Source organism: Diospyros lotus, chromosome 9, assembly GCF_014633365.1.
Source record: "Diospyros lotus cultivar Yz01 chromosome 9, ASM1463336v1, whole genome shotgun sequence".
Lineage (NCBI taxonomy): Eukaryota > Viridiplantae > Streptophyta > Magnoliopsida > Ericales > Ebenaceae > Diospyros > Diospyros lotus.
Window position 1 is genome coordinate 2,445,544 of NC_068346.1, and position 17,117 is coordinate 2,462,660.

General features: G+C 36.5%; 2 protein-coding genes across 4 annotated transcripts; both read left to right on the plus strand.

Moving 5' to 3' along the window:
* The first annotated feature begins 173 nt into the window (after positions 1 to 173).
* Positions 174 to 11,456, plus strand: LOC127809577 (LEAF RUST 10 DISEASE-RESISTANCE LOCUS RECEPTOR-LIKE PROTEIN KINASE-like 1.2). 3 transcript variants are annotated; one of them, XM_052348470.1, is made up of 4 exons: positions 174 to 1,261; positions 9,578 to 9,616; positions 9,682 to 10,020; positions 10,270 to 11,456. In XM_052348470.1, exons 1-4 carry the CDS (start codon positions 484 to 486, stop codon positions 11,205 to 11,207), a joined length of 2,094 nt encoding a protein of 697 aa, XP_052204430.1. In that variant the 5' UTR covers positions 174 to 483; the 3' UTR covers positions 11,208 to 11,456. The 3 variants fall into 3 exon arrangements, with proteins under 3 accessions (XP_052204430.1, XP_052204431.1, XP_052204429.1); XM_052348471.1 differs by lacking the exon at positions 174 to 1,261 and adding an exon at positions 3,008 to 4,122; XM_052348469.1 differs by lacking the exon at positions 174 to 1,261 and adding an exon at positions 7,091 to 8,178.
* Positions 11,457 to 12,411: 955 nt separating this feature from the next.
* LOC127809582 (uncharacterized) lies at positions 12,412 to 13,067 on the plus strand. The gene has a single exon (XM_052348480.1). It carries the CDS (start codon positions 12,519 to 12,521, stop codon positions 12,984 to 12,986), a length of 468 nt encoding a protein of 155 aa, XP_052204440.1. The 5' UTR covers positions 12,412 to 12,518; the 3' UTR covers positions 12,987 to 13,067.
* Positions 13,068 to 17,117: the final 4,050 nt, after the last annotated feature.

Below are 17,117 nucleotides of genomic sequence, written 5' to 3' on the forward strand. Positions count from 1 at the left end.
TCAACCTTAATATAATGGAGACAGCTGCCCCAAAGAAAACCAAAATACGTAGTTGTTAGGGAGATTCGGTGGGCAAGTAGGCACTGGCGGTGCCCTACCATGGGGATGCCATTTGCATCTTTTATGCTTAAAGTCAATTACATTTCATGTGAAATGGTCTCGCTTAACCATTAAACTCATATATGTGTGTGCGTGTGTGTATGTATATCCAGTCCAACGAGACATTGGGTCTCTCCTGGAACTGGATGCTTGGGTCACCTTATACTCCTTTTTCCAAGAAGCGACAAGAAAATCGATCGATCAAATTTTTTTTCTCGAAGTCCACCAGTTTTTCTCTCACTTTCTTTCCATATTTTCCTGCCCCCAACAGTTCCTCCCAATTCCATCCCCATTCGGCCAACCACCAAACTTAACCATTACCAAACATAACCCGCCATTCCTCGTTCTTAATCCTCTCTCTCTCTCTCTCTCTTCCCCACCAAAATGAATTCCCCTTCGCCGATCTTCTCTCATCTCTCTCTAACCCCGTTTCTTCTTCTTCTCTTCCGAATCTCCTCGGCTGACGACGGCGACTGGCTCTACGACAGCTGTGCCACCACTTTCAACTGCGGCTTCATTACCGAACTGGGGTATCCTTTCCGCGCATACACTGCACCGGCCAACTGCAGCTATCCTGGATTAGCCCTCAATTGCCAGAAAGATATTCCCACCATCCAGATCATGAACCTCACTTACCGCCTCCTGAATCTCAGTCTCGCCAAGCAGACCATGGTGATTGCTCGAGAGGACGCTGTGGGGTCTGTTTGTCCGCAGGATTTAGTTAACACCACCCTGGATAACTCGCTATTCGAGTACAGTCCGGGATATGTTAACCTCACTTTTTTCTACGGTTGTCCGGTGTGGTCAATCCCCAGCAGCCTCATGCCAGTTTCGGGTTGTACTGTTCCTGGGTATAAGGAGGTGTATTGGTTTCTTGGATCTGTGGTCCCGTTTCAGTGCAAGGTGAGCGTTACGGTTCCGGTTTCGCCTCGGTCCGGGTCTATAAATTCGACGAATTTGGGTCAAGTTCTGGGAGGAGGAGTGGAGGTTACATGGAAGGTGAATGATAGTGCTTGCAGTAACTGTAAAGATTCGAAGGGACGGTGTGGGTTTGATTTTCTGAGCAATCAAACCACTTGCTTTTGCCCCAACCCGCCTTATGTGTCGGCTACCTGCGCAGTGGATGCCGGAGCCCCATCATCGGAGTCTTCACCCAGGACGGGTAAGTCAACTCTTTCTATTTTTCCATTATTATTATTATAATTATTATCTGAGTCACACTGCATAAATATTCATTATCATCCCCACAGCCCTTAATATGAAGTACTGGCGTTGGCAAATATTAGAAAATTTGACAATTTTTACTTCTAGCTAGTACAATCTTTCTCCTTTCTCTAGCATTAAAATTGACTCGGATAAGTGTAGCTCCAAAATGCACTTTAAACTAGATTCGACGAGTTCTTGACTAGATTGAATCATTCTACAAAATATAAGTTCGAATTGAGAGGTTATCTAAAGGAATAATATCAATTACACCTCGATATAAATAAATCGAGTTTGGGTGAACTTGTCAATGGGGGGTTATCGGATAAAGACGGAACAAGTTTATAGGCGACTCGAGTAACTTGCAGTTTAGCCGAGTATCACAAAAAATTGAACTGAGTATTCCTAGAAGTAGTCCAATAATAAGAAAGGATTTTGGTAGATTGACTAGGCAAGGCAGTCGCGTAACATAGTAGATTAGCTGAGTGATGAATGGGATAGTCTGAGTAACAAAAAGGGTCAGCCAAGTAAAAGTGGGGAAGTAGTCAATTAGCATGGAGAGTTAGTCAATTAACTAGAGGGATAGAAACCACGAGAGATAGGCAACTCGCCACTAAATGATAATGAAATACAATCACACTTGGATAAGAGCTACAAGAATTTCGCCACACTTTGAATAAATGATAAAAAAAAAAACTAATAAAAACCGGTAGAATTATCAAAACTCACTCAAAAGTTCTTTTTGGCCAGTCATGTTTTCCCTTTTTATGGTAGAGAAGCCATGTTTACATTGATTATTATACTTGAGAAATTATAACAGTCTCCTGAAAATTTGTGATATTTTAAATACGTAGTGTTCTGAGATCTCATGGGAAACATAGGACTTAGTAACTCCATAGTGGCATGGGAAAAATGCAAGAGATTGTTGATTGAAAGGTTTCTAGGAACCAATTGCTTCTTCGAGTTCTGTTCCTTAGTGCTGATGAGTTGTCGCGCACTAGAAAATGACCATGCTGTTAGGCCTTGGGCCGATCTTAGTTGGGTTGGCTAAGTTTGTGGGCAGACAATTTTAGTGGTGGTCTGCGATATTGGGCCTTGATATGTATCATCTAAACTCTAAATTCATCAACTAAATCCCTTCGCCAGACAATTTTAGAGGTGGTCTGCAATATTGGGTCTTGATATGAATCATCTAAACTCTAAATTCATCAACTAAATTCTATTAACGCAGCGTGTATTAAAATGAATAAAATAAGAGAATATCAAGATAAATCTAAAATAATTTTTAGATCAAGATATGAAATGGTCAAGATAAAATTAGGAAGTATTCCAAAATTTTTATCAAACTGTTTATTAAATTTTTTGAAATGTATTAAAAGATACATATATAATTTTTTTTTTCTTATATGTAGAGATCAAGATATGCTTATTTTGAGGGGAGGAGAGATATGCATATCTTAAAAAATCAAAATAAGAGTTGATTTTTTAAAAAATGAGCAGATAAACTTAACAAACACGTTAAAAATTATAAAAGTTCGAAATGCATCCCATATTTTAGTTTTTTCACCTTATATCTTGATTAATAAACGCGCAATAAACAACAATTCAACATTAATAGAACCTTCTCACTTAAACAAAGGCACCAAAGTGGCATGACCATCGCCTGCCATTTGATCTACGAGCTTGAGGGCGGAATCATTGATATCTTAAATGATTGGTGCGTTAATACAGTAAAGTTAAAGAGACAGTATACGCCCTGTCGCTGCTCTCATCCCTACAAAATCCCTGCACCAGTTGTAGTTACAGATGCGAATTCTTGTCTTGACTCTGCTACGAAGTCTATTCAATTATTATTCTCTTCATTGGATTTGGCACATCGCTGTCTTGTTCAAACAATGAATCCATTCCCACCCAGAACAGTGTTTTGGAGGCCATGAAGATGCTTCAAACCAGTCGAAACGCCATAATTCACATAATTCAAACTTGTTATTTATACCACAAGCCGCCATGAAAGTCTTTTCACTTTCTACCTGACCGTCCTCGCAATGCATCCCAATCTTCTGCAGAATTCCTTTCATGGCTTCATTCTTCTCCTCTTTCTCGCTTCAATCAGCATTCGCTCTTCTCTATGCCGCATGGATTTTCGATATTCGAACTGTAGCGAACCGTACGCCTGTGGAAAAATCAGCAACATTTCGTTCCCATTCTGGGGAGCGAATCGCGCGGAATACTGTGGCTTGCCCGCGTACGAATTAGGATGTGAATCCGACGTTCCAACGATTGCAATCTCTTCCGAGAGGTTCCGAGTTCTCGACATAAACCTCCTGGCTCGGACCATCACAGTTGCTCGAGAGGATCTGTGGAACAATTCTTGTCCCCCGCGCTTGATCAACACTACCATCAATTTCCAACACTTTAGTTATGGCTCTGTTCTTCGGAACTTGACACTGTTCTACGGTTGCCCTTTCCACTTGGCGCCAGTTCCTGGGCTCTGGAGCTGGCGGAATTGCACCATAAACGTTACTACTTCGACTGTTTACTACGCGACGACGAGTATGACGATTGATCCGAACGCAGTGAGCTGCGATACCTCTGTGGGCGTGCCGGTTTTTGAAAGCGCTGCGCAGGCTCTGGAGGCCAATTTGACGAGCATCGGTGTGGCCATAGATGCAGGTTTCGGGCTGCAGTGGAGCACAGAAGGTGTTCGATGTATTGCCTGCTTGGAATCTGGTGGTGTTTGCGGGTATAATCGGAGCGAGAGTGAGTTCACTTGCTTTTGCCGTGACCAGCCCCACAATGGGACCTGCCAAACTGGGCCGGGTATGTATGCACCTTCTCTGTTCACATATGGCCTTGGTTGTGATATGAGTCCTAGTTTACTTAACCCGAAGCTATTAAGTAAAATTCGGAAAGCGGTCTAGTTTACGGTTTGCTTAGAAGCTCTAATCCATTTTTAGTCCAGGATCAGTCCAAGACTAATAACTGGCTGCAATAGTATACATAAATTAAAGAGAATAGCTAAAATTACTCCGACATCAAATTGATCGTAGTTTTGATCCTTCTCTTCTCTTCTCTTCTCTCCTCTACCCTTGGTTCTCTTTTTGTTGTCTTATCTCCAAATATGGGAGCGTGAAGATAAAGCACTGACAACGTCAACGAGCAGTAGCAAAGAAGACGGAGATGAAGGGACATTGTGACATTGGAGGTGACGGGATGAATAGATCGAGGAAGATGAAACACCAGTGAGGGATGGGAAGAAGAGATGCAGGTGATGGCGCATGCGCAATCTGTTGATCTAGGTTTTGCAAAGACGTCCCTCATCCGTCCTTGGTGCTTCATTTTCATCGCTTCTGTGCTTGTCTCGTCACCTGCATCGTTTCTTCCTATTCCCTATTCCATGTTTCTTCTCGTCGTCTGTTCCGCCATCGCCTACATCACTTGTTCTTGTTTGTCGCCGGTGTTTCATCTTCCTCGGTCCGTTCCTAGATTCGGAGAAGAATACAAAAAGAGAAGAAGAGCAATCAAAACGACGTTGTTTTAACAAGTCCAGTCCGGATTGCAATCTTTTTTACAATTCGGACTAATTTTAGTTATTCTCTAAATTAAGTTATACAATATGTTATTAAAATTATAAAATTGTATAATATAATATATTATCTAAAATTATAGAATAATATATTTTGTTTGGATGATATATATAAATGTATGTGCATATTTTTAAATTTTATATTTAAAAATAAAAAAAATACTAATGTGAATCAAATGAACACTCCTAACCTTAAGAACCCAATCTTATATTAGTAAGCTAGGAAAGGAACGTTCTTTTAAGTACATTTCTTAGTTCTTGTAAACTCATGAGATATCTTTTGAGTCACAAATAATACTGGAACTTGCTTAGACCATAATCAAGTGGGTGCAGGTGCAGCATAAGAAACCATTTTAAAACTAGATCAACCTACACACCTTCCACTAATTCTTTCATGTAAGGACCACTACTATATCAAAATAATATATATACATATATTTAAGTAAGTTTCCATTAGAAAAAAAAGTTGAAGGTTAGTAGTGTGGTGGTTAAGGTGTGGAGGACCAATTCCCATGTACAGGTCAGGGCTCCTTAGAAAAAGTTGAAGGTTAGTTAGTAGTGTGGTGGTTAAGGTGTGGAGGACCAATTCCTTCCCATGTACAGGTCAGGGCTTATTAGATGGTTCAAGCATCGGTGGCCCATTTTCTTTGTATTGCGTATGGATTGACCTAAAAAGCAGAGCCAACTGCTAACCTTTATAATGATGTGGAAAATTACTTATTCTGCTTCAAGTTCAAGGGTAGTAGTAGTAGTGGGTAGATGTGAAAGAGCGGATGGGAAATCTCTCGTTAGGTTGGTTTAGGACATTTAAGTCAAAAAAAAAGACGCCCCCCTATTGCTGGGAGGGAACATCCTTCCACACTCGTTATGTTAACCCCGGGGGGGGGGGCGGGGGGGGGACTTGTGACGCAGACAGAATCAACTAAAAATTAAGGTTACGTTTTTTAAATTATTTTAAAATTATTTTTAATTTTTTAAAATAATAAAAACACATTTTCTTTTTTATTTAAAAAAAAAAATTTATAAAAAAAATTTTCAACAACAAAAAAATTATTTTGAGTGTTTTTATTTAAAATAAATTTTAAACTCAAAATATATTTATTTATTTATATTTTATTATTATAATAAAAATATATTATAAAATTCATTAACTTTGAAATGTATATATATTTTTAATAATATATTAGTATTAAATATTTTTAATTTATTGAATAAAATATTATTAAAAATTATTTTTAAAATTTTAAAAAGAACGTGTTTTTAATTTTTTAAAAATAAATTATTAAAATAGAAAATTAAAAAAAATTAAAACTTAAAATTATAAATAAAAAAGTAAAGATAACGTAATTTAAGTTTGTTGACTAAATTCAAATAAAATAACAACAAATCACAAAGCGTGTGAAAATAAAATTTTCTAAGACTTCATTAAATAGAAGACAAAAACCTACTAAGGGTAAAACAATAAAATAGAAAAATAAATATCAAAAGTAACGCAAAAATAGAAAAAACAGGCCAAAAATTGATGATTTTGATGGATTTTGCCGTTTGAAATGACCCCTAAATTCTTTAATAAGCTTTTCAACCATATATCTTAATTATGAGGCACGTAATTATTCATAGATTAAAAATTAAAATAATATTAAAATCACCTCCATGTCCATGTCATGTTAAAAGCTTAATTAGTTCTTTTTTTATTTTTTGTCCTCCTTGTCACTAAAGCCTTGTTTAGACTAATAAAAATATTGTTGTAATTTATCCTGTGAGATTTAATTTGATAGTTCAAAGAGATTAGTTACTTAATATGATAGAGATTGAGTAGACGAAATGAGTGGTTGAGATCGGTCAAAATGAAAATAAATAACATTTGTTTTCTTTTTAAATTTTTGTGCTTATTACTTTTTTAAAAATGAAAATCAAACTTAAATTTAAATGCACTTTTGTCATTCTTTTTTAACATCTGAAAATGCAATAAAGAAAAAGAATTGAATTTCATTTTGTGTTTGAAACTATAAAATTGAAAACCAAGGGGGTAACAATCAATTTTTAAAATTTTAAGGTTATTTTAAGAGAGTTTTTATTTCCGATTTTTAGTTTACTTTTTCAAATTTTAAAAAATAAAAAATGAACATTTTAATTTTCAGTCGTTTTCTGGCAATTAAAAGCGATCACAATTATCGAACTTCAATTGCCAATTGCGTGCAAGAACCGGCCGCCTCCCGCCTGTCAATGGAGACTTTTGCCACTTTGGAGGACCAAGTCCTCCTCCTCTGTTATGTCTTTAATTTCTTCTTCCATCCCAGTCCAAGAAGCTTCTCTTCAGTCATCCCCTTCCCCTTCCCTTCAAAACCTCCACAATTTCTACGGACTTTCCCATAGAGCAGAGGCCTCCTTCCCATCTTGCTGCTGTTGTATGATCACAACTGATGGAATAAACTAGAAGCATAAACAAAAAAGACTGGCTCTTCTTCTTCTTCTTCTTCTTCTTCTTCATCAGAAGATGAATTCCCACCTCTTCCAAAGCTCTTATCTTGCCTTACTGATGATTCTCCTCTCCGTCCATTTTCCGTCGTCATCTTTGGCTGCCGATGATGAAAATTTTAAAAACTGCGGCCAGCCCTTTCAGTGTTCAAATTTCACGGACCTAAGATATCCTTTCTGGGGAGGTAACCGGCCAAAGTTCTGCGGCCACCCCAGGTTTCAGCTGGATTGCCAAGGCAAACCCCCTATTCTCACAATTAAGTCCAGACAATACCGAGTTCTCGCCATAAATGACTCGTCGGCAGACTCGCCCTTTCTCCAAGTCGCTAGGAACGAATTCTATGACACTAATTGCCCACAAGACCTCTACAACGCTACCCTGGACACCAACTATTTCAACTATGTCACGGACACAGAAGACCTGACGCTCTACTATGGCTGCCAGACACTTCCTGGTGTTTCAGCATTAGTACCCACCCAGTTCAATTGCACCGTCAGCGGCAGCACCACCCCTAGCCCCAATTATTTTTTGCCGACCGGCATGCCAATAAACACTTCGTGCAATTCCATCGTTAATGTGCGGGTTAATCAAACAGCGGCTCAGAGCCTAACCAACAGTTCAAATTTAAGACAAGTGCTTGAGATTGGTTTTGGGCTGCAGTGGGAAGCCAACAACACAAGCTGTAGCAAGTGTGTTGGAACAAGTGGGGTATGTGGATCGGATTCCACATCTGGTTCATTTGTTTGCTATTGCGTTGACGGACCTCACCCAGTTTCCTGCAACACAACTGGCCCAACTGGGAATGAAAAACGTAAGTGGCCCTCTGTTAATCTCTTCTGCTTTATTTAATGGTAAAGATTGTGATCTTCCAGATGCTGAAACTAACTTAAAAGCAGCTCCTCAAATTGGAGAGGATCTAATTTTCCATGTTTTACGTTCTTGGCATATTTGGGTGAGAGTCCTAGTGTATTGGAAACAATTTTCTGAGTACCAACAAAGCTTTTGTGATCTAACAAGAAGAAGATTGTAGGATTTCGTAAGTCAGTTTGTATAGCAATTAATAGAATATAGGTAGGATTTCTTCATAGATCAGACTTGTGCAAAAATATGGTCATTAGCCGGCCTCATAGAACGGCCCCCTCCAAAAAGAAAACGAGAGGAAGAAGAACAACTCATCCTAGTCGTCTTTGTGGAGTTATTAGCTTCTTACCTTTCCTTTCTTTAATCCTTTCTAATCCAAGACAAATTCTAAACCTAACCTCCCCATTGAAAATTTGTCACATATCTTGCTTCTTTATTTTATTTCTTGGCCATTAATTATGCTTCGATTAGTTGAATCAAACCACCGGAGGTATTGATAACCTCAACTTCTATAGGATTATACATATTTTGCTTGAAAACGCGTTGGAGGTATACGTTATGCAAGTTAAGGCAAAAGTAGATCTTCATCAAGAGATTCCTACAGAAATGATGCTGTCTACGTAGTAAACTGGAGATTAGATTAGTGCTAGCCTCGTTTTAATTTCCAAATTAAGTAATTTAATCAATAAGTTATTAGCTAGATCAGCTATGACGACCTAAGATATATATTCGATCTGTAGCTACATTTTCTTGGCTTCACTTCATAAATTTTTTAAGCATTGAGTGGGTGGGGGAAAAGGGTACCAGTATAGTTATGCATTTTCTTTCTCCAAAAACGAACATTTGTTTTGGGGAATCGTCAAAAGAAAAAGGCCAGAGTCGGTAAGCTGTTACAGTTTGATCTAGGGGAGGTTGCATCTCTAATTTAGATTTTCTCAATAATCTTAACCCACAATTTCTTCTTTGACTTTGAATGAACACTGGCAGGAGAGACTTATGGATACGGGCGCTTGTCATTTTCTACTAGTCAAGCCACATTTCATGACTTTTAACCCTTTGGATCTTGCAAATTGGACTTATTGCAGATTTGACAATATTACATTAAAAATTACAATCATAGTACATGTACAGAAAGTGGAAAGAAAATAAACCGCAATACTTGTGAGTTAGCAGGCAGTTGAGAAATGGTAAAACATTATGTTCATCTCAAGATTAGCTTATTTCTATTACATTCAAGGACATTGTTCCTATGGCCACCATGGGTTTGGAAGATATGGTTGATAAATGTTTTAGTTTCATTTAATCTTTTCTATATTCAGTTAACATTCTGCTTTTCATGATTGTTTCAGGGGATGGCAGCGGTTCAGATTCAATGTCAATGCAAATAGGTAAAATCAACCTGCTATATTTCAATATTTCTTTTGTTTTTTCTAACTCTCTCTTCTATTTCCAGGTCTTCCAATAGCAGGTGCAGTGATTGCTGGTATTGGATTGGGATGGGCCATTTTTGCTTGCAGACAAAAGAGAAAACGGGTTGCTGCAGAGTCTGCTCAAGCTGCAGAAAGCAAAGATATTGTCTCGTCTGCTCCTCTAACCAAAGGCCTCACTACCACTCCTTCGACTAATCTCTCCCATAGCATCCCTTCTTATCGATCATCAAAGTCTGAATTTGGTAAGGCAAGCACCTACTTTGGAGCTCAGATCTTCAGCTATGCTGAACTCGAAGAAGCCACCAACTATTTCGACCCCTCTAGAGAGCTTGGAGATGGAGGCTTTGGCACTGTTTATTATGGTAAAAACTCTTTTTATTGCCATGGGGCTCAACATAACTATGTTTCCTGTTCTGAGTAATGATATAAAAAATGTAAGTTTTGTACAAAATTCTCATACAAAAGACCCACTCATCAATGAATTAATTGACACATAAATAGCAAACAGAGTAAGTTGACATTGTTTTATATGCATTTTCTGTAAAGAGGTTATCAATGAATATATATCACCTTCCTTCTTCTATTTTGTTTCTGATTGATTTCTTGAACAGGCAAGCTCCAAGATGGCCGCATAGTTGCAGTGAAGCGCCTGTATGAGAACAACTTCAAACGTGTAGAGCAATTCATGAACGAAGTCGAGATCCTAACACGATTAAGGCACGTAAACCTTGTGACTCTCTATGGATGCACCTCAAAAAGAAGCCGGGAACTCCTCCTAGTGTACGAGTTCATCCCCAACGGAACAGTGGCCGACCACCTGCATGGAAGAAAATCAAACTCCGGCCTGCTCTCTTGGCCTGTCCGGCTGGGCATTGCCATGGAAACAGCCGAGGCTCTGGCCTACCTCCATGCCTCAGACATCATCCACCGCGATGTCAAAACCAACAACATCCTCCTCGACAATGATTTCCACGTCAAAGTAGCTGACTTTGGGCTGTCAAGGCTGTTCCCGAACGATGTGACCCATGTCTCAACAGCCCCACAAGGGACACCAGGCTATGTTGATCCCGAATACTACCAATGCTACCAACTCACTGAAAGGAGCGATGTTTACAGCTTTGGGGTGGTTTTAATTGAGCTAATATCATCCAAACAAGCAGTTGACACCAACCGGGACAGGCAAGAAATCAACTTGGCAAACATGGCAATCAACAAGATTCAGAACCACACATTGAACGAGCTAGTGGATCCAGATCTTGGATTTGAAACAAACAGTTCTGTGAGGAGGATGGCCACTTTGGTGGCAGAGCTGGCTTTCAGGTGTTTGCAGATGGAAAGGGATATGAGGCCTTCCATGGAAGAAGTGCTGAAGGCTTTGAAGCGAATAAAGAACGAGGAGATGAATGGGGGCCAAGATGCAGAGGTGGTGGACATTGTTATAGAGGATGATGTTGGGCTTCTGAAGGGGAACCCCCCGCCGCTGTCGCCGGATTCCACCGCCACCGACAAACGGGTTAGCAACTCTTACACTTCTTTCTCTAGTGGTTGATGAGAACCGAAAACTTGGAGATTCCCTTCTCATTTTGCTTGGTGGTTGAGCATTCTTAAGCTTCCATCTTGTTTTCATGTTATTTTCTTGTTTTATAGAAGATATACAGATTGAAGACGTTAATTGATGCAAGTTTTAATTAGGAGAATGTATAAAGTAATTAGAGTTGTCCTCAACCTAATCATCTTCACAATATATATATATATATGTTTGGATGTATTTAAATACTGTTCAAGTGTTCTTGCTTAATTTTGCCAATTTATAGATCACACGTGACATTTTGGTTTTCCATTATGACAATTCGACATGCCATATGAATTAGTGATTTATGTAGCGTGGGTAGTGCAATTTGTTTCCATTTGAATATTAAATTATAAACTTCATTTTTCCCTAAAAAATTTACCGAGCGAGTGATGTTTTAAAGATATTAGTTTGATCAAATTAATTTAATTTGGTTTGATTTAATGTTTGATGTTTTTAAGGTGAGATGGGAATAATAATAAAAGGGCGAATTAACTCTAGATTTTTTATCATTTGTAATGAGATCTATATGATTTAAAAATATTTCCAAAGGTTCTTGAGACTTATGGGTTTTCCTCGAACATCTTATTCAATCCTAACTATATTAATTAAATTCTAATTAAGATGCGTTCATCCAAACAAAAAAATTCAAAAAAAATTTAAAAAAAAATGTCATTGGTAGAATTCATCGATGATGGGTTCAAGATTTGGAGAACCAATCAAACCCATGGATTTCAACAATCTAAAAGCAACAATGAAAAAGAAATGAGATAGATAAAAGGAAAAGAAGAAGCTAAAATATGTTTGCTCCAATTCATTAGAGTTTTGATATTTTATAATACTAAATGTTATATTTTTTTATTATTAAAGGGCCTCCGTATATATATATATATATAATTTTCAAAAACGATTCAGAGATACATAGTGTAATTTAGTAAATCTCAAAATACCATGTGTAATTTAATATATTGTTTCAATCTGCAATGGTAAAACAATTGATACAGTAAAAAGGTAAATTCGAAAGAAGAATAAGAGGAAGAAGTGAAGAAAGTAGGAAGTTTAAAAGAATGGAAAGCCCAGGAGAAAGATCCCTTCTTTGAATGCCTAAAAAGACCCAAACAGACGAGAGGCGACCATTATTCTCCCTTTAACACCCCCCCCCCCCCCCCCCCCCCCATTCTCTCTCTCTCTCTCTCTCTCTCTCTCTCTCTCGAGAAGCCATTGAATGGCCTCGGATCTCTCCTCCTCTTTCCCAAATTGAATTGCAATCCGAAACCCCCGATCCACACAATGGCCGCTCTCTACAAGGTCAAGCTCTTAGCCACTCAGTGCGCCGTCGCCGGCAGCCCCACGCGGAGCCCCACCACCAGCCCCGTCATCCACCTCCGCCGCCGCAAAACCCTACGCATGCTGCTCAGCCGCGCCGCCCCAAGCTCCCGGCGCCTCCCCCGCCGCGAACCCTCGCCGGATCGACGACGAACTACCTCCTCCGGCGCCGGATCGCCTGAGAAGAGCAAGGAGTTGGCGGTCAGCCACAAGCTGAGGGACCTGTTCGTGTCTTCGCCGCCGCTCGAGGACGACAGGGCTAAGGTCAGGGATCTAGGAGAGGCGTTTTTACCGGGCGCCGGCGTCTCCGGCGGCGGCGCCATGGGAGGGCGGCGTGGCGCACCCCGCTCGCTTCGGCCGCTGTCGGCGGCGTTCAGGCAGCGACTGCTCAGGCGGCCGTGGCGGCCGGTACTGCTCACCATTCCAGAGTAATCCTACAAATGTACGGACAATTACAAATACTTTATTTTAAAATCTCTCTCTCTCTATATAAATATATATATTCTAATTTCATTCTCTTCCTCTTTCCCCTCAACACTTCCATAGATTTCATTCAACTTTCCTCTCCAATGAAACCCAAAATAAGGCTTAATGATATTTAGCCATTTCTTATTATTTAGAAATTTAAAAGTGATATTTAGCCTCATACTTCTGTATTAATGTAATATATATTTAATTAAATACAATACAATAATATAAAAGTGTCACATCGAATATTATTTTTAAATGTCTAAGCAATATTTTAATTTCTAATTAGGGTTTTACTAACTAGAGTCATCACTCAACACAAATGAGGGCGAGTTTTATTGTGAAGTTAATGAGAGTTAATAATTGGCATAACCCAAGGGCACGGCATTGGTGCAGTTATGACTATGACTTGCACAATGGGTGCAGTCAATAAAGTTTACTAGTACTAGTAGTAGTTAGTTGGGTGGTTGATTCTTTGGTCATAAATTAGAGGTATTTGGTTAGCTTTATCATGCCACAATTAATTTTTAACAAATTGACTATTTTACAACTCAAAATCATAATTCTTTAGTCCTAATTGATCAATCTTATTATTATTATCTAACCCTATTGCTAGTTAATATAAAAAAAATATATATAAGGAGGTTTAAATGGGCTTCCAAATAATGCACATCATTAATGTGGTACCAACCAAAGCATGCAGTGCAGGGCAAGAGGACTAAGGTTGAAATGAATGTTGTTTGTGTTAAGATAAGCAATGTATTTAACAATTTAATCGAAGTTGGGGTTTAAGGTTGTTGATTTAAGTTGAAATTGTCACAGACGAAGAAGACAAAGGCCCAGTGGAAAAGATATCAAAATGATACCAAATTAATAATACCCACAAAAAGTAGAAAAAGTTGTCTCATTGTAAAGCTTCACTCCCCACAGAATTATTCAGCCATTATGTGGGGTTACCCAATTTTTGTACCTTATGCTAATTTATTGAATTCGACTTTATAAGTATTTAATCTATTAACAGATAAAATTTAACATTTCTCGATAAACTCCTCGAGATAACATAAATAGTTTATCGCACAAATTTGAGAGCTTAAGTTATGTTAAAGTCATGGAATCAAGTTTGCATTTGTATTACTATCGATAATCCGCGTCTATTTGATGAATCAGACCCTGAGTGACTCAGCTATCTTTTCACTTAGAGTGAGGGCGAAGAATCGTAGATTTTAAAGAAAGTGGAATGATTTCGACTAAAGATTGCGCGTTGATTGGGGACACTTGAAGTTTCCTATGATAATAATAATAAAAAAAAAACATTGGTCGATAACATGAATATTAAATTTTTAATTAACATTTATCTATAATTCATGATATTTTGAGTCGATGAGTTTTATGTTATTTGTTGACCATCTAACTTAAGTGTCTTTTATTCATTTGAGTGAAAATTAATTGTAAATAAAGGAAATAGTTCAAGTTTGTAAGAGTTTTGGGCATTACTTGGCCTAAGAATATGAATGTTTTGTGTAAGATCTAACTCTAATAAATCATATATTACCTTTGCCTGTCACTTAAATTATTAACATCAGCTCAATTAGAAAGATGGGCTTTAAATAAGGATGATGGGTGTAAGAATTTAGGATAAAAAATAAACTACGATTAAATTATCAAACAAATGAATACAAAAAATTTACATTAAAAATTCAAATTCAAAAGAATTATCGTCGACAAAGAATAAATTATCATTATGATGAAATTACTATTACAATAGTTTTAATATATTAAATACTTATTTATAGATCTATTATTTATCTACATATATTCAAAAAAGAATTAACTTATTTATATTGTGATCAAAATATAAGTCACTAAAAAGATAAATATTTAATTATAGATGTATCCTAATCTTAGTTAAATTTAAATTTTTAAATCACAATTATCATAACGAAAAATTCAAAACTGTCCTAAGAAAACAACAAATGAGAATGATAATTTGGTAGTTTAACCTTTAAATTTCTTACATTTTGTGATTTATACATGATACGAAAATATTATTTAAATAATCATTTATAATATTTTTATGACACTTATATATTCTATTTTATGGGACATTTATGCAGTGTTAATACCATTAAAAGCATGTAATATCTACAGATTGGCAAAGACCATTCATGCAAGCTTGGGAATAGATTCCTTGCCTTATCTTCAGAGCACACAAAAAAGGCATAGTGGTGGGGACATAGCAAGATGATTAGGATTTTGTTTCTTTTTTTATCTAAATTCAATCAAATAACAAAAATTAACACTTTAACACATCTAACCTCAATAACTATAAATTTTCAATAAGAATTTTCACAAAAAAGTGAATAAATAATTTTTTTATTTAAAATAAATAAGCACGAGTATTCAATGAATACTCATGATTTAATAAAAACTAGATATATTAATCGATGAATAAAATTACATGTATTAAGGAATAAATATGGATATAAGTCAACGTTCATCCAAAGATAGAGTAAACCTTCACAAACTAAGTCTAAGTAGCAATTGCAAATCAATACCTTATTGTTAGACTATATATAAAGGGGGTAAATGATATTAAAGATTACTAAATTTTGATGTATTTTTTATTTTAGTCACAAATTTTAATTTTTTGTAACGTGATCACAGAAGTTTAAAAAATTTTATAATGTGATCACATATAAGATTTTTCGGCTGATGTGACAAATAATAAAATTTAACATGCTACGTGTCAATATATAATAATATTATATTAAAATATTATTACATAATATTTTTATTATTTGCCACATTAGCGCCACGTCACTCATTCTGGCTGAAAAATTCTATATACGACAACATTGCAAAATTTTTTAAAATTCTATTATCACATTGAAAAGAATTAAAATTTAATGATCAAAATGAAAACACACTAAAGTTTAGTGATCTTTAGTGTGATTTATCCACTATAAAGGATATTGTAATCAAATTGTTGGGTTACAATAAAAATACGGTGATTATTTTTTATTTCCAATAATATAGCAAAAACATATATATGATAGACATTTAAACATGATTATTGTAACACCCTATGCTCTGTTGAGTTATATATGACTAATATTGTTTATCGGCATATTGTGTTCTATGAGTAACTTAATCCATTGACACCTCTAATGATATAGCTTGAATCATCAACCAATAAACTCACCACTGCATTGTTTCTTCTTCTGTCCCTTGAAATAAATTGGAGTGGTTGACTCAAGAGCCAAGAAATCATATGCCAAAATGGTAGCTCTCACACATTAGCTCAACTATAAGGCAGAAATCTCTATAAACAAGGATGGAAAATTCAAAACTGTCCTAAAAAAAATGAACCAAAGCTAAGAAGTATAAATCACAATTAAAATTCATTACAAGACAAGTTGTGACTTGTAACATCTTGATGCATACACAGGACCCTACATCACAAGCTAGGGAATCTATTCCTTGCCTTATCTTTCAGAGACTTTGAAAGGGTAGTGTGTGACATAGCAAAATGTGGATGATGTGCACACCCAAAAAGGAAAAAAAAAAAAAAAGACAAAAAACTATTAAATTTGTTTTTGTCTGATGAAAATCCATAAAAGACTAATAATTAAATTCTATGTCAAACAATTTTAGCAAATAACTAGTAACTCTGTTTGTGCCTGTGGCAAGCAGTTATTGTAACTCTTGGAATCATAATTTAGATCAAACGGTTCCAAGAAACGCAATTTTTACTTTCATTTGATCTCAAAGGGTTATTGTAAGTTTTCTTGACAATTATATATGTTATGATAGATATATGGTCATAGGAGAAAAAATATAATTAAAAGTAAGGTCGTTTGTCATAAGATCGGTTCTATCATAAGATTGGAGTTATTTTTATTAAAGGTAAGATGTATGATGTGTGATTAATTAAGATGATTTAGTTATATAAAAATTAACAATGCCATATATGCTTTTACAGGGAAAGCGTGTTTAAATTTGATAATAAAAAAAAGGGTGAAGCCATAAAAATTCTCTTATGCTTTACAAAAAGAGTCGTGTGACATCATAAACTTTCAAAACATCTCATTAAAC